Here is a 19,925-nt window from a genome sequence, read left to right as displayed (position 1 = left end):
AAAAGCTTCTGCCAAAGATATAGGCATAGAAGAGTTGCACCAGGAAGATTGTTCCAGGAGGTCATAACTCAGGGATGGGTCCTCTGAATCAAGTGACCAGCTCTGGTGGGGAGGAGCGGGAGGAGGCTTGTGTCCAGGCCTCTGGCTCCCCCACTTCAGTCTCTATTGGGCTGGGAGGGGACCTGACCCCAAGGGGCTGGAAGCAGAAACACAGGAAACCTAAAGGCCTGTGATACGAGACTGAGCCCGGATCCCGCAAGAGGTTTGGATATCCAGGCCTTTCTCCGGCGGGCCCTGGCCTGAGGCTGCCTGTGGATCAAGGTCTGCTTGTGGTCTGCTAAGGGCATGGCAAATAGAACCCTGGCCCTATGTGAGGTGAGGCCTGGTTGCCGGGTGACTGTCCGTGGCAGCCACCTGCTGTCCGAAGGACTCTGCCTCCTGTGTTCACCCCTCAGCTGCAGCCACCCTGCTACCTCTCCTGCCCTTGCTACCATGTCGCGGCAACTCAACATGGATACGCTGCAGCAGAACTTCTGGAAGGAGGAATATCTGAGGGAGAAGATGTTTCGCTGTGAATGGCACCGCAAGTACGGGTCGACGGTGAAGGCCAAGCAGAAGGCTAAGGCTGCAGCCCGCCTACCCCTCGCGCTGCCCACCCTGCACCCCAAAGCCCCACTCTCGCCCCCACCTGCCCCCAAAGCGGTGCCTTCCAAGACCCCCGGCCCTCCCCTGGAGACGCCCATTCAGTCCGAAATGTATCCGGTACTGCCTGCCACCCGGGCCCTGCTGTACGAAGGCATCTCCCACGACTTCCAGGGGCGCTACCGCTACCTCAACACCCGAAAACTGGACGTGCCAGAGATGCGCTACCTCTTCCCCATCACCACCAACTTCATATACGGCTGGCAGCTGGGTGAGCCCCAACCTCCCAGAGAATATTCACTTCACAAACACGGAGCTCCTGCCATGAGCCAAGCCATGCTGTCGGCCCTAGGCACACAAGACACACGGATGGGGGTGTCCATTCTCGCGGGGGGTCCAGGCCGTAAACATAAGACAAAGGAAACATCTGAGAAGGACAGGTTCCATGACGAGACTAGGGAGTGATGGGAGAGAGGGGCAGGGGGCATGAGACGTTTTAGATGGGTCTCGGAGGACCGACCTAAGGGCTGGAAGCTAAGTGACACGATGGAGGAACCCAAGTGGGAGAGGAAGCCGTGGAGAGTTTTAAGCAGGTGAATGGTACTGATAGGATACTAACTGTTCTGTAAGTAATGGCTTTTTCAGAGACAGAATCCGCTCTGGCAGATGAGGTCTGCATCTATTTTGAGTTATCCTGGCAGGGAGGATGATGGCTTGGGCTAGGGTGATTAGCAGTAGAGCTGAGGTAGATTCAGGCTATGTTTTGGAGGAAGAATCCCTGAAGCCTACTGATGGATTGAATGACAGAAGGAGAAAGAAAGCCATGGCGAAGCGCAGGTGTTTGGCTCAAGCAGCTGGACAGGGAAGACAGAGGAGCAGGGCTGGAGGGGGTGTGAAGACAGATCAGCCCCGGCCATGCTGGAGGTGCCAATGCAGTGGCTGTGTACGGAAGTCCCCCCTCCGGAGTGAGGTCGGAGCTGAAGTGCACATTGGGGGGGGCAGCAGAATATAGGTGCTATTTAAAGCCTGAGGTGGGACAAGCTTCTCCAGGGATCTCCAGATGCTGGAATCTGACAGGAGAGGCCAGGGGCAGAGAGAAGGGTAGGGGAGACGGTTTTGGTGGGAAGGCTATCCATCTGGACTGAGTCTGCTTTTTCTGGGAGGCTTTTTCTCATCAGGGAAGAGAGTGAGGAGACAGCGGTGTAGTGGGAGATGAAGTTATGGCATGGGAAAGGGACTACACCGGGGAGTGTTGCAGGATTGCTGGGTGACGCCGCGTCCGTCCCTTTGCTATTTGTGGTCATGAATTTCAAGTGAGACTACAAAGTCATGGGTTTTTCTCCACAGGCTTGAATGCCATCCACAGGTAGATGGTTGGGATAAACACAGTTGACGTTTTGCCTAAAAAATTCCCCCCACTTTCCCCAGGGTGCTAAAGGGAGAGGAAAGAGTTTTCCAACAAAAGCAGGAAGCAAGTCCCAGGGGAACAGGAGGTAGAAGGAAGCCCTGTCTCTCCCAGAGACGTTTAGCTCTGTCCCTATGATAAGCAGTGCTGGGTGTCCCACCACCCACTCTGCAGAGGACCCTGAGGTGGGGGAAGTAATGGCACATGGCTGACTGGCTGGTTCTGCCCTCACTGCTGATCTGGGCACCCAGCCAGCTCCTTCCTTTGCCCACAGCTCCCATTCCTCAGAAGCACTTTTTATTCCTTCACAAAGGATACAAAGTGGATACAATACAGGCAGATTCCTAGGGCTAGGAAGGCAGGGCTCCCATGCTCTGGCCAAGTTCCCTTTCCCAGGACCCATCATTCCTGGCCTCTGACATTTTTTCCCAGGCCCCCCGGTGAAGCAAGAACTGGTCTCCTGTAAGATGTGCCGCATCGAATCATTCTTCCGAAAGAATGGGGCCTTCGCACTGCTTGACCCCCGGGACCTGGCTCTCTGACCTTGGCCGGGCAGTGGAGTTAGGGGAGGGAAGACGAAATAACACGCCTTCTAGTGGGACTGAGCTGCTGTGTGTGTTTCTGGCCCTCCCAGGCCCCGAGGCAGCGTTCGGGGCCTTTCTTGGAACTCCCTCTAACCTGCACTTGCTTTTTCTTTAATCCTCATCTCTTTAATCATCCCTTTGAGGATTCAGCAATGACTAGATGGGGCTGCGAAGGGCGAGGGCTCCTCTCCTGGCAAAGGGTCCTCAGTGCGAGGCCACAGTAGCTGCTGGAAGTTCTGGGTGTTCCTGAAAGAGAGTGGCCGGTTATTCCAGATGTCCGAGAAAGAGAACCATCTCGCTCGCTCTCCCTCTCGCTCTCCCTCTCTCTTCCTCTCGAGGAAGATCGCCCCATAAGCCTCCCCATCCTCCCCCTCACCTGGCCCCGAGGGCCCGCAGCCGCCGGGTCCTCTCCCGATGCACTTGTTGCAGCTGCTGCCGCAGGGCTCGCCGCTGCCCCGCCGCGTCCTCCTGGGGCGGTGCAGAGCGCTGAGCGCCCCGGCCTCGGACCCCGCGGGCTTGATGGAGCCAGCAGGGGGCAGCACCCGGACTGACGCCCCCCCTCCCGCCCTCTGTCGGGGTCAGTGCAAGTGTGCATTCCAAAGGCATCCAGGAGGCGCGCCCAGCTCGGACCCAGCCCTCCCCTCCCCCATCCCCGCGTTCCCCCCGCCCTGGCCCAGATAGTGGTGACGCCACCGCCTTCTGGGAGCCTTGCCTGTGGCTGGAGCTGAGCTGGGCTGGGTGGGGGCCCCAGAGGGTGCACCCGGCAGTGGCGGTTCCTGGCAATGCGGAGGCATTCCAAGACCTGGGGGGGGGGGGGGGGGGGGAGACGGCTGTCAGCGGCCGGCCGGCCGGTCCTCGGCGGGCCCCGCCTGCCTCAAGCCGGCAGGCAGGTGTGGATACGCACCCGGAGCCGCTGCTGCTCGCGATCCTGCCGCCGCCGGCGCCTGGCCGCGCGGTGCAGCTCCAGCAGCCGCTGCAGAGCGGTCTCCTGCTGCACCGCGCTCACGCCCGCCGACGCCTTCTCCCTGCCCGGGGGCCAGGGCCACGCGGCCTTCGAGGCCTCGGGGGCCTCCGCGTCGCCCCTCGGCTCCCCGCCGGCGCCCGGCACCTGCTCCGCCGGGCCTGGGCTTCCTTCCCGGTCCTGAATCCCGTGCGGGTCGGGCACCAGCCCTGGGTGCCCCCGGGGAGCTGCGGGGCGCTCCTGCTGCCCCGAGCTCCCAGTGCTTGGGGCCTCTAGCGTCTCGGCCCCTGGGCTTGGGAGCAGCGGCCGGGTCGGGGGCCTCGGGGGTGGAAGGGGAGTCCGTACCCGCTCCCCGGAGGCCCTCTGCTCTCCCGCGCCCGGTGCTGACTCTCGCCGCTGGGCGGCCCTTTCCCCGGAGCCAGGGCTCTCCCTACCCCTTTGCTGTGGCATCTGTTCTCCCAGGGACCTACAGAGAACCCTAGAAATTCCCAGGGAGCCGCCTTCCTCCGGGGGTTGTGTAGGCACCTCTCCCTCAGCCACCTCCCGGTTAGGGCCTGGGGAAGTCTGAAGGGTCTTCATTTCCGGGTCTTGTGGCTCCTGGAGAACCTCCGTTCTCTGACACTTAGGGCTATTTCCTCTTTGACCTTGAGGAGACTCTCTCCTCTCACTCTGGGGAGCCTCACACCTGGGATACTCAGAGACCTCCTCCCTCAGAGCCTGAGTGGCCTCTGCACTCTGACCCTGGTGTGTCTTCTCTCTGTGTCTGGAAGGAACTTCTTTGCTCTCCCCCCGGGGGGCTTCCCCTCTCTGACCCTGGGGGCTCTCTTCTTTCTGCTCCTGAGGGTCCCCCTCTCTCTGCCTCTGAGGAATCTCGATCCTCAGCAGTTTCTGAAGTTCTGCTCTCTCCCGGCCCAGGCTCCAGCCCAGCCCCTCTAGGGGAACCTGGGGTTCTGGCAGGCCCCGGGAGGGCAGGCCCCAGAGCCTTGGGGCTCCCTGAGTGAGCTTTCGACCGCCTACATTCACGGATGGCTGTTGACAGGGCCTCTGGGTTGTGGGTCCTGCTTGTCTCCTCTCTGCCCTCTGGGCCAGGTTCTGGGAAGCAAGAGCATTTGGGCCCAGGCTTGTGAGGGAATCCCCGTGCCAGGCCCACTTCCCCCAAGGGACCCTGGAGACCTCAGTGGCTGTCCTAGTGGGCCTCACTTCCATTACAGCCCTCGCCTGATTCCTGAATTCATTAAACTTATTTTATGTTGTGTAAAAGGTACTTCAGTGGCGGTCCCTTCTTCCCCCTGGCTATAGGAGGTAGGACCACCTCCCCCCAGTAGGCTCCTCCCAGGCAGACCCCACCCCTGCTCTTCCCAATCCAAGAGGGCCCTTGCCCAGGGCACTTTGACTCTTTCACCTTGAACTCAGAACTTCCTGGGTCCCCAAAGCTGGTGGTGGGGTTCAGCTCTTGTAGGCAGCCTGAGGGAGAAAGACTAATGTCGGGAACCCTCTGCTCATGCCCCAGCCCCTCACAGACATTCCACCTGAGCTGGAACCAGGAAGCCTAGGGAGTCGCCAGCACACGAGAGAAGGGGATGCCCTGAGGACTGATGTTTGAACTCCAAGGCTATGACAGTTCATGGGTCCACTAGTCTTCACGTTGCCTGTCATGTGCCTGCTTGTCGGATTTGCCTGCCAGCAGCCGACCACATCTTCCTCATCCTCCCAGCTGAGGCAGGACACCTTAGAAGAATCTGCACACCCCTGTCCCCAAAACCACCAGAGGATGCTTCGGGGCAGGAAGGGTCTGTTGGCCAGCTTGTCAGGCCCTCATAAGAACACCCCCCTTCATCCTGGTGGGCCCGCGTAGGCCCATAAAGAAACCTACTGTATACGCCTTATTTGACTATTATTAAGAAAAACCCTCTGTAGCTCTTTCTTGGTTGCTGACAGTGAAATCAAATGAAACTCAAGAAATGAAATTTTAGGCTGGAGCCTGGCCTAAAAACTGCAAGTTTCATAATTAACAAAAGACATCTAAAAAAAGAAATGAAATGTCACTGCTCCCTTGCAGCTGTGGAGGAAGGAGAGTCATCCTGCCTCCATAAAAGTAGTTAAAAGAACTTGATTTCGTAAGGTCCTAAATGGAGAACTTTCACAAGTCTATTCCATCTTTATGAATATTCACACATCCACATTGCATAACAGTAACCAAATGGGCATGTTCTCTGTGAAAAGAAATGTCTTTTGAAGAATTTTTGAGCAGAGGAGTCTGTGACCAGGCTCCCAAGCCTGCAGAAATCATTGCCATGAACAGGGAACATAACCCCCAAAACCTGTCCCCTCACAGTTTGATTTGTTGTCTTACTTGACAGTTTATTTCTCTGGTTATAATGTTGTCATTGGTATCTCTGTTTCCCCAAGAGACCCCCTATTTGTAAAACTTTCCGTCAGTCAGAAAAACAAGCATTGGCACTTTGCTCTTCTCTCACGCGCACGACGGAACAATTAAAGGCTTATGGCTACGCTAGGCTAATTTAACAAATAACTGGAGAGTCTGTTCCACTTAAATTAATAGGCCCAGGGTTCACAGCGTCCATCTCATAGAATTCGAACTGCCTGTTTACTGGCACGCTCTCGCTAGGCTGTGATCTCCTCAGTGACAGGACCAAGCAATGGGGCCGAGTCTCTCTTGTGCTCTGTATGTTCTGGGTGTTGGGTAGGACGCAGGGGCAGGAGCTGCTGTTCCGTTCCCCCCTCCCTAGGCCGCCGTGAACAGTCCTTCCCAGCGCGCTCTGCCCCCCGCCCCCCCCCCCCCCCCCAGTTTAGCTTCAGAATCCTCCTGGACCCTGTGCCTGGGACAGCTGCTACCAACCAGGTGGAACTAGGACATAAAATAAAACCTGCTTGTTGTCCCTGGGTGCTCCTGGCACCCAATATAAAGTATGAGACAAAGAATGAGTGAGGAAGGGACTGGAATCCTGGCACTTGGGGTGAGGACTTCCCACCTCCTCCAGCTCTAGTCTGGCCGCCCGGCCAAGGTGTCCGCGTACCAGGTGTGGACTCTGCAGGCAGAGCAGGGCTCGCCCGCCTTGGGTCTCTGTGACTCGCAGCTTCACCCAGATCCAGGGCTGATGATGGGACTACCGCCTGCCCCCTGCGGGAGTACAGAGGCTGTTTCAGATACACCTCCCACGGCCCATGGGCTCTGGAAGGGGGAGGAAGCCTGCCTGCCACCCCAGTGCAGGGCAGCCTCTCCTAGCCCCTGCACCCACCACTGGATCCCAGCAGCTGGAACTCGGGGTCACCCTTTCCAGGGGCTGTGGGGGCCCCAGGATGAGCCTTGGGCACAAGAAAGAGATGCTAGGCAGGGCCGTGGAAGGAGATAGGAAAAAGGGTCCAGTGCTTGGCCCTTTTGTGTGGCAACACGAAACAAACAGGATTTCCCAAGAGAAAGACTCACCCCTCAGGAAGCTGATGGTTCTGGCTCAGGGAGTCCCCAGCCTGAGGCAATGGGCATGGCCTGGAACTCTGGAAAGTTTGGAGGGTGCCCTAGTCCACAAGGCATCATTCCCCGGTGTGGTAGGCAGCCTTTAAGGTGGCCCCCAATGATCCCTCCTCCTGGTATCCAGGCCCATGTATGACCCTGTCCTCTTCCCCTCCTTGTGAGGAAATGGAGCTCTGCTGCCCACTCGAGCCTTCAGATGAGACCGCAGTCGTGACCAACAACGTCAGCTGGACACTTCCTTAGCAGTCACCATGAACACCCCCTCTTGCTACAGCTGAGGATGCCTTGGCTCTCAGAGATGGCCGTCAACTTGCCCAGAGTGCCTTGGACAACTGGTGACTGGGAATCAGACTAGGAGGCACGGTCCTAGTTCCCAGTCACCATAGCACCCTCCCTCCTAGACGGGTCAGCCCAGCCACCAGCCCTGAAGGGAAAGGTCCGTGCACCCCGGGCTAGGCATCAGTGCCTCTGCCCTCAGGAGCCATGCCAGGCTTGCGTTCCTCCCACGCTGCAGCCGTGTCTAAAGGCTTCTAGGGGTGCCTGGGTGGCTCAGTCAGTTAAGTGTCCAACTTCGACTCAGGTCATGATCTCACAGTTTGTGAGTTCAAGTCCCGCGTCAGGCTCTGTGCTGACAGCTCGGAGCCTGGAGCCTGCTTCAGAATCTGTGTCTCCCTCTCTCTCTCTCTGCCTCTCCCCTACTCACACTCTGTCTGTCTGTCTCTCTCTCTCTCTCAAAAATAAATAGACATTAAAAAAATTAAAAAAAAAAAGCTTCTAGATGTCACCATGCAGTTGATTTGACGCAGATAGTTGTTAATTGCAGCATGATAATAGCCTGTATGTAGTTAACAGGTCCTGGGTGCCACTAAACCCTTTCCATGGATGAGTTCACTGGTGCTCCCTCTGAGTAAGATCTACTATCATCCCCATTTTGCAGCTAAGAAAACAGAGGCTTACAGTCCACGGGGAGCATCAAAACAGAGACCCAACCCAGGTCCATATGTGCCCAAAGCCCACACCCCATTCACCTTCCTCCCCACCACAATCACCCTGATGTCACACTGACCCCCTTGCCTTCAGCCATGCCCCTGCTCACCCAGCTGTTCGGCTGCTCGGGCCCCCTACCCATCCTACCACGGGGCTTGCTGCGCTGGCTCCATGCACACTGGGCCGGGTCCCTCAGACCGCAGAACTGGGCCCGGGGGGGCCAGAAGAGGCCCAGCCCCGCCCCAGTCAGCAGCTCCAAGTCCCACAGGAGCTACAAAAAGACGCATTGCCAGAGCATGAAGGGGTGCCCACACTGCCCTCTGCCATGCCCCTCGGCCAGCCCCTACCTGTTCCTGGGCCCGCCGGCTCCGCTCCATCTCCAGCAACACAGCGGGCAGCTCCAGTCCCGAGGGACAGGCCCGACTCTCTTGCACCTGGGGGGACAAGATGGCATCAGGCCTCCACCGTGCCCTTTGGAGACAATGCCCCACCTCCCTCACCTGCTGCAGCGCAGCCTGGAGTGGGCCCAGGCCCGCAGGGCATCTAAAGAGGTGCTGGTATAGAGCTAAGGCCTGCTTTTGGCTACAAGGGAGCCCTCGGCCGCCAGGGGCGGCTGCCTGTTCCATGGGGTTGGGGAGCCAGGGCAGATGTCCCCTCCCTCCTCTCCTCTGCTGCTGGAGCGTGGAGAAGGGAGGACCAGGAATGAGGAGGAGACAAAGGCTCCTGAGCTCAATAATGCAGGGACCTGACATCTGAGCCAGGGCCCGGACCCAGCCAAGTCTCACAGAGACTTTGGCCCGCCTCCGATATGGGTTTCCTGGCTGTGGGGGATGGCAGTGTGAGGGAGAGGTGTCTGCATATGCTTGTTTGCAATCCTGACCGGGTACGTGTTTTACGTATACATGTGAAGCTTGCAACTGCATTATATCCACACGTAATTTGCCCAATACGAACAGCGGCTACCAACAGCTTACTATCTGCAGGAAACAAAATGCTACATACAAGTAACCCGTCCTTGAAGCAACTCCGAGAAGTAGGTGCTATCGTTATCCCAATTTTACAGATTAGAAAACAGCCTAGACAGTAAACTGCCCTAGCTAACATGTGGCAACGTCCCCCTCATCTGGAGGCAAATGGCCGTGATAAACAGGCTTGGGGGAAACATGGTCCCAGGCGCAAGCAGCCACGGGCCGGGCGACGGTGAGCACTTCCCAAGGGCTTGTTCCAAGCTGTCCACGTGCAAAGTGCTGGCCACAGGTCACTCTGTTTACTCCTCACAACACGCGAGATGCATCAGGCGAGGACACGGTTTGTACAGGTCACAACGAGGGGAGGTGCAAACACACGAGCTGGTCTGTGACGTTCACACGCTGTGCTGTCACGAGCAGCCTTGCATGCCTGCTGCTTTGAAACGGCTCCGCGAGAGAAAGAGGCCACCTCTCTCTGGTGGGCCTCAGCAGAAGCGGGCTAAGCTCGCAGGGCAGGCCATCTCAGTTTAGCCCAATACTCTCTCTTCACTCCTGTTGAAAGATTAGGGACCTGGCAATAAGAATGGAGGACCCCCCCACCCTGATCTTTTAGCCAAGGTTCCTAAAACACCAAGGTCACAGCCAAAAAAACTAGAGTTCTTTTTGAAGACAGACTTTTCAAGGAAATAGACTTTTTGTCTATTTCAAAACCTGTGCTCCTTCCCCTACAAGGATGTCTCCTGCTCACATGTCCGTCCAGGGTGGGTGTGGCTGTGAATGCACACATGGGCCCATGCATGTGCTGCACATGTTTACCTGGGTTTCTGAGGTGTGTGTGTGTGTGTGTGTGTGTGCACGTGTGTCCATATTTCATCACAGTCTGTTGTGTTTTCTGTTCCCCACCCCAGGCATGGGGTCCCTATGTCACCAGGTGTTAGAGTAGCCCAGGAGGTGCCTAGCCTTTGGTATTCCCCAAATCAAGAGGAAAGGGAATGCCATGTGGGGAAACTGAGCCCCTTCTCCGTGCCCCTCAGCCTCCTAACAGGATTCCACATGGATCCACAGAGGTACCAATGTGGGGACCATGGGCTATGCTTGTGACATAGTGTGAGCACGGAGCTGGGATCAGGATACCTAGGTCCTCCTTCCATTGCAGGGTTTCCCAGGCAACACCAGGGTATGGTAAGTGCAAGAAGTGAAGGCTCAGCTCCCACAGCTGCCACCTCTCTGATCCTGGGGACACTAACCGCTGCTGTACCCCATATTCCAAGCCCCCACCATCCCAGCACCAGGAGAAAAGACACATAGACACAAGTAAGCTGTAGGAGAGGCCCCGATTTTACTGCTTCTGATTGAACATGATGAGGTCTTTGTGGGACACAGGACCCCAGCACCTGGGTGGGGTACTCTTTCCATGGCTCTGGCCAGGGTGGGAGCTGTTCTCAGAGGAGAGGCTTCTGACCTGATGAGTCCTGGTGTCCTGGCTACCGGCCAGGGCTGGGCGGAGGCCTGGGTGGCAGGTCCCCGGTGAGCTGGACTGGGGGGCAGGCCTCGGGTGAGATACAGTGGGCCTCGTGCTCCACCAGGCCCGCGGGGCACTGGCAGCCAGGAACGCAGGGCCTCACACAGTGGGCGGCCAGTTCCCCCAGGGGGATGTGCTGGTTGAAGCAGGTGCGGGGACAGGGCGGGCCACACTCATCGAACACGAAGCCGCGGTCCAGGGGACAGCCCACCACTGCAGGTGGAGTGGAAGGCAGGGTCACAGGGGCACCCCGGCAGCACTCCAGGTGCCCTGCTCACCCCTGCGGTCCACCCTGTTCCTACCACATCCACACCTGAGACCTGTGCCACCCTCTTCCCCAACTCGCGCTGGGCATTTCCCCCTCACCGCAGAGTGTGGGGCCCCGCCAGGCAGGTGTCACCCCTGCCTGGCGACAGTGACTGGCATAGGCTTCCAGGGCATCACAGAGGCAGGCGTCAGCCAAAGAGCCGGGGCCACAAGCACATAGGTCATACACGCAGGCGGCAAAGAAGGGCTCTGGTGGCACCACAGAGTGGCAGCGACTGAACGGGGAGGACTTAAGCACACCACACCGGGCGTTGGCCTCACGCCTGGCACGGTAACCCGCTGCCCTGCACGGATCCACCTCGCGGCCCTTGGAACATATCCGACTGGGTCCCGGCCCTTCTGGGACCTAGATGGCAAGAGTGACCCTGATGTGACAGCATCCACTGGCGGCTGATCTCTGTGTGCTACGTGCTTCAAAAACACTTTCCACTAAATATTTTGGTTTAGCTCCAAAAATCTCCCTACAAGAATAGCAAAGGAAAGCACCAGCTACTTTCTCCTTGTCCCCATTTTACAGCTGGACAAGCTAAGGCCCAGAGCAGGTTAAGTGACTCACCCAAGGTCACACAGCCAGTGAGTGGCCAGGCAGGGCTTGAGGATTCGGATGATGAGGCCTCATTCAACAGGCCACGCTGCCTCCCCCAGCACCACGACAGAAGCAAGAAGCCCCCAAATCACCCTGAAGCTGCAAAGCCCACCTCGTGCCCACCCCCCTTTCCACATAAGAGGGCTGCTCTATGATCACACTCAGCCACCCGGCTCCTGTGCCACTCACCTGCCAGCTATTCCCAAATGCAGCCTCTGTGGGCAGGAGCAACCCCTCAGGGCCCTGCAGATCATCCTGGGTAAAGCCATTGAAGTTCCCACAGAGCCCACACATCTGGCCCCTGTAGGAGCTGGGCACGCTCACCTCCACCTGAGACTGCCCATCCCACAGCACCTGGGCAGAGAGGTTGGAATCGGGGAATGGGGAAAGGTAGGGACCCCCAGAAGCCCAGGGTCCACCCTGGCCCCATGCACTGTCAGCACACTCCATGCTGTGGGTGAGGAGAATGGGAGGGTAGAGGTTCCCCGTGGAAAGGAGGCTGCCCTGGCCAAAGCCAAGTTGGCACGTGCTCTGTGAGTCCTGGGCACACACAGAAGACATGAAGAGCTGCCCACAGCTCCGGCAGGAGGGCACCTTCTCCCATCGGCACCCCTGAACTGGGCCCCCTGGTGAAATGCTTCAGAGATTCACTTTCTCATGGGCATTAGGGCCTTAGAGAGGATGAAGCACAATTAGAGTCCAGATCAGAAGTATCGACGAGACTTGTTTTAGGAATTTACAAATTGTACTTCTTGCCGAAGGCAGGGAGAAATTTACTCTTCGACATGGGATTTGGAAGGAATTTCAGAAACCACGTAGACCTTAGTTGGCATCCCCTCAATTGTTCCCCCTTTTTACCAATAAGAAAACAGGCCCAGAGAGGGTTGGTACTGGCCTAAGAGTCCCACTGCGTTGGTGACTGAATCAAGATTAGGAACCAGGCTCAGACCTCCCTTCCCTGCACCCAAGGTCTCCGACCATGATTCCTTTCCTCCCCTCAGAATCCAGCAGAACTTTCTGACCTCACTGGCCTGATCTGGCACGGGACCCAGCTGGTATTCCCACTCCCTCTACAGACAGAGGCCTGAACAGGTCCAAGGCTCCCACACCCCCACTGGCCCTTGCGCCGCACCTGGAGCCCGGGCTGGGCATGCAGGATCACGGTGCGTCTCCGTAACTCCACGTACAGCAGCGGCTCCTGCAGAAAGGGCAAGGCCACAGGGCGCCCGTCCACCTGGAGGAGGGAGGCAGGAGGAGGGCCGACGTCGGGACAGCGGAAAGCACGGGACCGACCATCCCTGGGTCCTCAGCTTTGCTCACCGTGACCTCTTTGCCCTGCAGCAGCCGCACCGCCACGTCCCCGAGCAGCACCGCCACTTCCTGGGTCCAGGCCACACCCCTCCGGCCCCGGTTATCGTTGGTCACGTGCACGCTGTGGCGTGAGAGGCCCAGGTGCAGTAGTCAGCAGGGACAGGTGTGGGGAGTTAGGGAGAAGGCAGAGGGGGCTGCGCACCTGAAGTCCCCTCCGCGGCAGTCCTTGGCCAGCACATAGCTGCAGCTGCCCTGGAAGTGCAGCAGGCGGCCGTCGAATGTTCGGTAATGAGGGTCTCCGAAGGCCATGCAGGAGGCGGGTCGGGGCAGGCAGCGGGGGCAGCAGCTGCCGGGACTCAGGGCGGGGGCCTCGTCCTGGCCTCAGCCCCGGATCCCGTCAGACACTTCGCCCTCCCTGCGGTGCCCCTCTCAGAGCCTCCCCTGGGACCGAGGATCTCCCGGGAATCTCCCCGGCTCACCGCAAGCGGGCTCAGGGCACCGCCTTGTGGCCGCGCCTAGAACTGCACGGCCGCTGGGTCTCTCTCCCCGCCCCCCTCCCAACCGCGCCGCGGCTGCTACCCAAGCGCTGCCTCCTTCCTCCCGCCGGGTCTTACCAGGAAGGCGTTGCCACATGCCCACTCACCCCACCGCCCTAGACGCGGCACTCACGGGGCCACAGGAGAGCGGCGGGCAGCGCTGGCTCTGGCAGCGCACGGTGCCTGCCACGCAGGAGCAAGTGGTGCAAACGTCCACGGCCCAGCGCTCCCCGGAGGCCACAGCCCGGCCCTCGTGCGCGCACGACTGGGCGGGGGCTGAGGGGACAGGAGCGGGGTAGGGTCAACTGCCCGTCCCTCACACTGGGTCTCGCTCGTCCCCAACTCCCATCGTTCTGGCTGGCACCTTGGCATCGCTCACAGCAGCTGCCAGCCTCTCGCACCTTCGCCCAGCCCTGGGGGCAGGAGAGGGCGGGGCACTCCTCCAGGTGGCACTCCACGCGGCCCCGCTGAGGACAGATGTCATTGCTCTAGGGACTTCCTGCAGGGCCTGGGGTGCCTGGCCTCACACTTCTGGGAGCCTCTGGGTCACAGTCTGAGGCAGCAGCCCCTTCTCTCTGCCCCTGCCCTACAAGAACACCCATTTCATGTTCCAGTGGGGGATGAAATCCAGCCCTTAGTTCCTTGCCCCGGCACAGGGATGCCACTGCCCGCTCTCACCCAGAGGGGGCGCCTTTTACTAATTACCTCAAAGACCCCATATTCACTGGTCCAGTGTCCTGAGACTCCTCCCTTTATCCATCTGTAAGGTCCTCCTCCCCACCCTCTACCTGCCCACCACCCCCAGCTCACATGGCAGGCGCAAGTAATGCAAGCGTTGCTAGGGTCCCGCCAGCTCTCTCCATCCGCCGCTCTCCGGCCCTCGGCCTCCACCACACATTCTGAGGAGGAAGAAGTGAGGAGGGGGGAGCATGGTCCTCCCAACTGCATCCTCCTCCCTGGAGCGCACCCTGAAGGCCCGCGCCGTTCCGCTAGCACCCTGATGGTGCTGATTTCTGCAACCGGTATCCAGATGACCTACCAGATGGCAGGCCCGGCAACCAGTGCGAGGGAAGTGGAAAGGGTCCTGGAAGCCCAAAGAGTCACAGGCTGGAACCTTCCCATGGGCCAGCTGCCAGCTCAGTGCAATGCCTGTCCAATGGGCCTGGGGCCTCCGAGCCCAGTGACAAGCCCCAGGCCAGGCCTTGAGTATCCAGACTTCATCCTCTGCTTTCCTCTACCTTCTGCACCCCACTGAATGACCCTTCATTTCGACAAGAGAACGAAGCCCACATTTGAAGTACAGACCTCAGGTTGCCCCCTTAGCCTTTGGATGCCACCCTTCCTGTCTCCCCCCTGGGCTCGTGTTCACAGGATGCAGGTCAAGGCCGGCACTTACCTCGGCACTCGGGGCAGCAGCTCCCAGGGGGGGTGTGGCGCTCCGATGGGGGACAGCTGAGCTCAGGACAGGCCTGGTGAATGCAGAGCCATGTCAGGTCCTGTGGAAGGGCATGTGAACGCCATCAGTAGAGAAGAACAGGGAGGGAGCAGGGTGGAGGCCAGATATGATATTCAAGGTGTGCGGACGCGTGTCGGAGTGGGCGGGGAGCCTGGAGTGGCAAGAGGGGAGTTGTTGCCACAGTGCACAGAGGAGGAAGAAGAGAGAGCTCTGGGAATCCCCAGGGCGGGGGGCTCACCTGGCACTGGCAGGTGTAGCAAGGGTCCGGCGGGGCCATCTCAGACCCCAGCAGGCCCTCTGTGCAGTTGCTCAGCGCCTCTGTGAAGACAAGAGTTCAGCATCGGGGACGGAGAGGGGAAGCAGGGGACAAAAGCCCACTTACCCGCTGTGTCCCCAGACTTCTTGGGCCTGGGACATACCCATATCCCCAGCACCTTGATAAGAGGACGAGTCCTCCTTCCTCTTGGGTCCGCAAAGAAAAGTTGGGGCTTTTGAAAAAGAACTTTGCAGACTACTAGGGTGGAGGGCCTGGGAGTGGACAAGGTGTGGCTTCCTTAGCTTAAGGTCACTAAGGACCCTCAGACTGCCGGCCTCGCTTGCTCCCTCTCCTATTTCCTCTTATATTACCTGGCTAAAACAGCACAAGGAAGCACAGAGAGCCAGGTAGGTACTCCAGGTTCTAATCCTGGCTCCAGCATTCAGTGCCTGGGCCATTTTGGGCAGACTAATCAATCTCTCTGAACCTCAGTTTTTTCATCTGTAAAAGGGAATAATAACACCGCTCACTGGGTAAATGAGAATTAAATGATATAGTGTTTATTAAAAACACCAAGTACAGGGTATGGCACCTCTGTAGCCCCTCCCCACCTCTGTAGCCCCTCTGGCCTCACATTACGGCCCTCAAGAAGCCCGCAACCTGCAAAACCCCATCCCACAGCGCCACCTGCTGGGCAAGATGCTCCACACACTGCGCCTGGCTTCAGAGTCCAGGGATCCCTCCCTGCCAGCTTCCCCAGTCCCCCCTCTGGGGGTGGGGGAGAGGTGCAGGCCGCACCAGCCAGGGCTTCCTGAATAGTCCACTGGACTCAAAAAACGGTGAAAGCCAGGGCTGTAGAGGAGAGCGACTGACTTCCAGTGTCACTCTGGGGATGGCAGTCCTACCCTCTTGTCTACCCCCACATCCAGGGACTCACGGGCACAGGTGGGGCAGCAGTGCTGTGGCCCAGGGGGCAGGAGCTGGCTGGCGGGACAGCCCACCAGGCTGGGACACTGCCGCCGATGACACTGAAGGCTCGGGGGCCCCTCAGGCTGCAGCTACAAAAATGAGTGAGCAAAGGGGGTGAGTCCCGGGCCCTGAAAGCCAAGAGCCACCCTCTTTCCCTGGACCCCAAGCCCTTCCATCTGCCTACTGCACCTCCGGCTGGGTGTACCCTGGGCAAGTTAAACTCCAGTCTGCAGAGACTCAACGTCTCCCCAGATCGCTCCTCACCCCATGCCCTAGTCCCAGGAGATGACGTTCCCTTCTCTTTCCAGTTACCCGGGCCTGAACCTTCTTATGAGTGTTGAGCCCCTGCACTCTCATGCCATTTCCTCCCCTCCCCTGCCAAATCCCTGGGCACAGGGCGTCATTCATCGGCTCACCATTACTTTCAAATGTTATTCCCTCACAGGCCCCCCAACCACTTCCCAGGGGTCCCCCTACCTCCCATACACACCCACCCTAAACTCCAGCCAGGAGGGCTGCCCACTGCCCCCACCCCGCTCAGCGCCTGTCCTGCCCCACGCTTCCTGGCCCTGGGGGGCACATTCCTATCTCTGACCCGCATACTGCTTGCTCCCCATGGTTGCCCCCTTTGTGGTGCCCAGCCCCTCGGCGTTGCCCTCACCCACCTCACAGATGCACACTTCACACGGGTCTGCCCCAGGCTGGAAGCTTTCCCCTGGCTCGTACTTCCGACCTTCATGTTCACAGTCTGGGGCAGAACAGGACCAGGGAGCCTTCAGGCTGGCAAGAATGCTAGGGGATGCCCCCGGCTCCAGATTTTGGGGTGTGTGCAAGAGTGGGGGTCACTTCTCCTGGAGCAGCCTGTCTCTGCGGCCCAGCCCGGAGAGAAGTCCTGCCTCCCCGCCCTCCCTCACCCGGCCCCAGGCTCCCAGTACCAGAGCATCGAGGGCAGCAGTCACTGAGCCCTCGGTGGGGCTGGGCACAGGAGCTGACACACTGGACGCGGGCACAGGTGACGACACCCTCGTGACACATGCAGGAGGAGCAGGGGCTTTGGGGGTGCACCCAGCTACTGCCTTCCGGGTGCTCCTCCCCGTGAGCCAGGCAGCCTGTGTCCCAGGTGGGCAGGGACGCGCTCTGAGTCTTGGTTCTGCACGCGTGCCCCTGTCCCCCCACCCTGGGTGGCCAGCAGGGCATGCGGGTGCCAGGAGGGGGATCTATAGGGATATGGTGGAAAGATGGCCTGGGGCAGTGCTCCTGCCTGTGGCGGACGGGAAAGACCCTGGGCTAGGGTCGGAACACCCGGTTCTTATCCCCTTCCGTGCCTGCTTGCTTGTTAGACCTTGTGCCAGGCAGCGGCCACTGTTGGTGGTAGCCCAGCACCTGGCATGCAGCAGGCATGTAATAAATGCATGTGACATGAATGAAAGGCTCCATCACTAACCATGTGCCCCAGGAACAATCTCTCCGAGCCTCAGTCTCCTCACCTGTTAAATGGGGATTTCATCTGTCCTGCCTACCTCAAGGGCGCGTGAGATGTTGTGACAGTTCTGTGGAAGCTACACCCTGCTGAGCAGCGTATGAGGGTGAGGGCCAGGAGGCAGCCTAAAACAGGCTCATATTCTAGAACCAGATTGCTTAGATGCACATCCTGACTGCCACCTACCAGCTGCGTGCCCATAGGCAAGCGATGTTATCTCTTTGTGCCTCAGTTTTCTCATCTGCAAAATGGGAGTGATAATAGTACCTATTTGACCGTGTGCGGATTAAGTGAGCTATGTGTCAAGTGCTGAGCTCAGAATGTGGCACACGGTACGATTATGATGATGACTAGTGTGGTCAGGAAGGTGTCAGTCTTGAGGGGGTGTGGTCTGGGCAGGCCAGGGGCACGGAGGGGTAGGAGGAACCAAAGGCCTGCAGGGATGAGAGCTTCAGGGCCAAGGTGTGGGAGGGCCAGGTGGGTGGCCAGGGAGGGGGGAAGGCTGGAGGAGAGCTAAGGAGAGGGAGGGGGGGCCAGTACGGGGCATCGGGCCCGGGGGCAGAGGCCAGGGGGCAGCCACGTGGGGCTGGGCATACCTCTGCAGCGAGGGCAGCAGCCCCCCTGCTCCGTGACCTGGAGTGGGCAGGACAGAGGGGGGCACTGCAGCCTCACACAGCTGACCTGGCCGGCCTGCAGGAGATGCAGGTTCAGGGACTTGCCCTCTAGGCCAGGCGCCCCAGAGGCATGGGGACCTAGCCCCGACGCCAACGCCCCCCCCCCCACCATACCTGACAACGACACCACTCGCAGCTGCCTGGGGGCCCCTCAAACTCTGCCCCATCCTGGTGCTCCTGGCCCTGGGTGAGGCAGCCTGTGGGAAAGACCTTTCTTGGGTGGGGGGCTGTGCCACCTCGCCCTGTCCGACCTCGCTCAGGCCTGACAGAAAGAGGGGGGAGGGGTGGGGACGAGCATGGGGGGCTGGGGCACGCGGAAGGCAGCTCACTGTGGCAAACAGGACAGAAGCAGGGTCCTGGAGAGGGGTGGGGGCAGAGAGCTGGAGGACATGGCTTCTTCTGGCAGCGCACGGAACCTTCCTGGGGGGAGAGAGGTCAATTGCTACTTCCCGACTCCGTGTCATCACAACCTGAAACCAGGCTACACACTGCCCCCTGGCAGGATGCCCCCACTGAGCCTGCCGGGCTCAAACCTCCCTCCCTCGGCCCAGGAGACCAGAAGCCAATCCTTTTCCGCTAGATGGTCCCCCGTGAGACCTGGGTGAGGAGACGAGCTCTTCCGGGCCAGAGAGGAGGATCGAGGGATGAAAGGTCACCACGTTCCCCAAAGGCCACCTCACCTGGCAGGTGCAGAGGGAGCAGCTGGGGTCGAGTGGGTCAGGAAGGGTCTCTCCATGGGCTGCGGTGACCCCATGATAGAGGCATCCTGGCAGAGCAGGAAATGCATTGAAAGAGCAGCCATCAGGGCAGCCCCCCATGGCCACACACGCAGCTGGTCCTGACGACCCCTACCAACGCTTAGGGAGTCAGAGAGGGAGAGATAAGTGTGGCCCACGGTGGTGGCCGGGAAGGTGAGGCTTTGGCCAGGCTGTGAGCGGCGAGACCTGAGTGCACGAAGGGAGTCAGGTCTGGAGGTGGGGTCAAAGGCCGCTGGGAAGTTTCTGCCTGTGGGGCCCACGTGACGAGTGGGCACACACACCCGGAATTGAAGGCAAGAGATGGGCTGGGCTCAGGAGCATGGGCAAAGGCAAGCCAGGCGGGAGGGACGCTCCCCCTTGTGACTGGTCACTCAGGGGGCATGGGAGCCATCGAATGGGTTTGAATCTGGCGATGTGACATCTCAGGAAGGCGACGAGACAATTTGAGAGCAGGGAGTTCTGGAAGTGTAAGGCAGTTTGAGGAGACAGCAGGGACAGCCAGGAGGGTGTGGATCCTCAGGGGTCTGAGGAGAGCACAGGGCATGGGTTTGCTGTGTGGTGACGGTGCTAAGACCAGTTGGGCCCCTGGGGGCTCCAGGAGGGGCAGGAAGGGCAGGTGTTGTCCTACCCTGGCAGGTTGGGCAGCAGTGTCCAGCCGGGGTGAGCGGGTGGCTGCAGCCCAGAGGCTCACAGGGCTGGCGGCCACAGGTCACAAAGCCTCCAAGGCAGGTACACAGATTGCAGGGCTCTCGGGGATCCGGGAACTCCTGGCCGCTCAGGTAGGACTCCCCTAGATACTCGCAACCTTCAAGAGAGGACAGGGAGGGGCAGGGCAGGGGGCAGAAATCAAGAGAGGACAGGGAGGGGCAGAGAGGTGAGCAGTCATCCAGTTCTGACCTTGGGCCCCAGTTGAGGCCTCAAAGACCCAGCAACTGGGGGCAAGGAGAAGGCTCAATCCTGGCAGGAGATGGGGGGGCAAAGGAGTCTGAGATGGGGTACCAGCCAAAGGG

The 19,925-nt window shown here is 59.4% G+C and overlaps 2 protein-coding genes across 4 annotated transcripts in view; one reads left to right on the top strand and one right to left on the bottom strand.

Moving 5' to 3' along the window:
- Positions 1-65: 65 nt before the first annotated feature.
- SPMIP1 (sperm microtubule inner protein 1) lies at positions 66-2,648 on the top strand. Of its 2 annotated transcripts, none has more exons than XR_015245057.1 (2): positions 66-1,235; positions 2,480-2,648. XR_015245057.1 is itself a non-coding variant. In XM_025930036.2 (2 exons), the coding sequence occupies exons 1-2, from the start codon at positions 346-348 to the stop codon at positions 2,587-2,589; spliced, it is 678 nt and encodes a 225-aa protein (XP_025785821.2). In that variant the 5' UTR covers positions 66-345; the 3' UTR covers positions 2,590-2,648. The 2 variants fall into 2 exon arrangements, 1 of the variants encoding a protein (XP_025785821.2); XM_025930036.2 differs by having other exon boundaries at positions 66-913.
- The window catches only part of KCP (kielin cysteine rich BMP regulator), a 39,304-nt gene continuing 21,706 nt past the window's right edge, over positions 2,328-19,925 (bottom strand). The window contains exons 26-51 of one of the 2 annotated variants that reach the window (XM_086690666.1): positions 19,544-19,720; positions 18,838-18,923; positions 18,487-18,577; positions 18,272-18,354; positions 18,080-18,173; positions 16,939-17,112; positions 16,669-16,751; positions 15,972-16,092; positions 15,017-15,096; positions 14,719-14,818; positions 14,362-14,406; positions 14,133-14,221; positions 13,687-13,789; positions 13,456-13,598; positions 12,989-13,161; positions 12,796-12,907; positions 12,608-12,709; positions 8,420-8,506; positions 8,182-8,343; positions 7,041-7,108; positions 6,631-6,734; positions 4,995-5,056; positions 3,536-4,684; positions 3,344-3,433; positions 3,008-3,099; positions 2,328-2,877 (exon numbers count right to left, since the gene is read on the bottom strand). In XM_086690666.1, coding sequence (XP_086546792.1) covers positions 2,778-2,877; positions 3,008-3,099; positions 3,344-3,433; positions 3,536-4,684; positions 4,995-5,056; positions 6,631-6,734; positions 7,041-7,108; positions 8,182-8,343; positions 8,420-8,506; positions 12,608-12,709; positions 12,796-12,907; positions 12,989-13,161; positions 13,456-13,598; positions 13,687-13,789; positions 14,133-14,221; positions 14,362-14,406; positions 14,719-14,818; positions 15,017-15,096; positions 15,972-16,092; positions 16,669-16,751; positions 16,939-17,112; positions 18,080-18,173; positions 18,272-18,354; positions 18,487-18,577; positions 18,838-18,923; positions 19,544-19,720 — 3,770 coding nt within the window. In that variant the 3' untranslated portion in view covers positions 2,328-2,777. Of the gene's footprint in view, positions 2,878-3,007; positions 3,100-3,343; positions 3,434-3,535; positions 4,685-4,994; positions 5,057-6,630; positions 6,735-7,040; positions 7,109-8,181; positions 8,344-8,419; positions 8,507-10,360; positions 10,776-10,928; positions 11,236-11,664; positions 11,830-12,607; positions 12,710-12,795; positions 12,908-12,988; positions 13,162-13,455; positions 13,599-13,686; positions 13,790-14,132; positions 14,222-14,361; positions 14,407-14,718; positions 14,819-15,016; positions 15,097-15,971; positions 16,093-16,668; positions 16,752-16,938; positions 17,113-18,079; positions 18,174-18,271; positions 18,355-18,486; positions 18,578-18,837; positions 18,924-19,543; positions 19,721-19,925 lie in introns of those variants that run through there. The other variant, XM_086690672.1, reaches the window with a different exon arrangement.

This window comes from Puma concolor, chromosome A2 (genome assembly GCF_028749965.1).
Source record: "Puma concolor isolate L17-30 chromosome A2, mPumCon1.1.hap2, whole genome shotgun sequence".
In the NCBI taxonomy this organism is placed as follows: domain Eukaryota; kingdom Metazoa; phylum Chordata; class Mammalia; order Carnivora; family Felidae; genus Puma; species Puma concolor.
The sequence above is the reverse complement of the archived record's forward strand: the minus strand, read 5'-3'. Positions and strand labels throughout refer to the sequence as shown.

Coding starts and splice junctions, on each gene's coding strand:
- SPMIP1 (XM_025930036.2), top strand. CDS start 346: ATGGCAAATAGAACCCTGGCCCTATGTGAGGTGAGGCCTGGTTGCCGG. Junction 914..2,479: donor CATATACGGCTGGCAGCTGG/GTGAGCCCCAAC, acceptor ATTTTTTCCCAG/GCCCCCCGGTGAAGCAAGAA.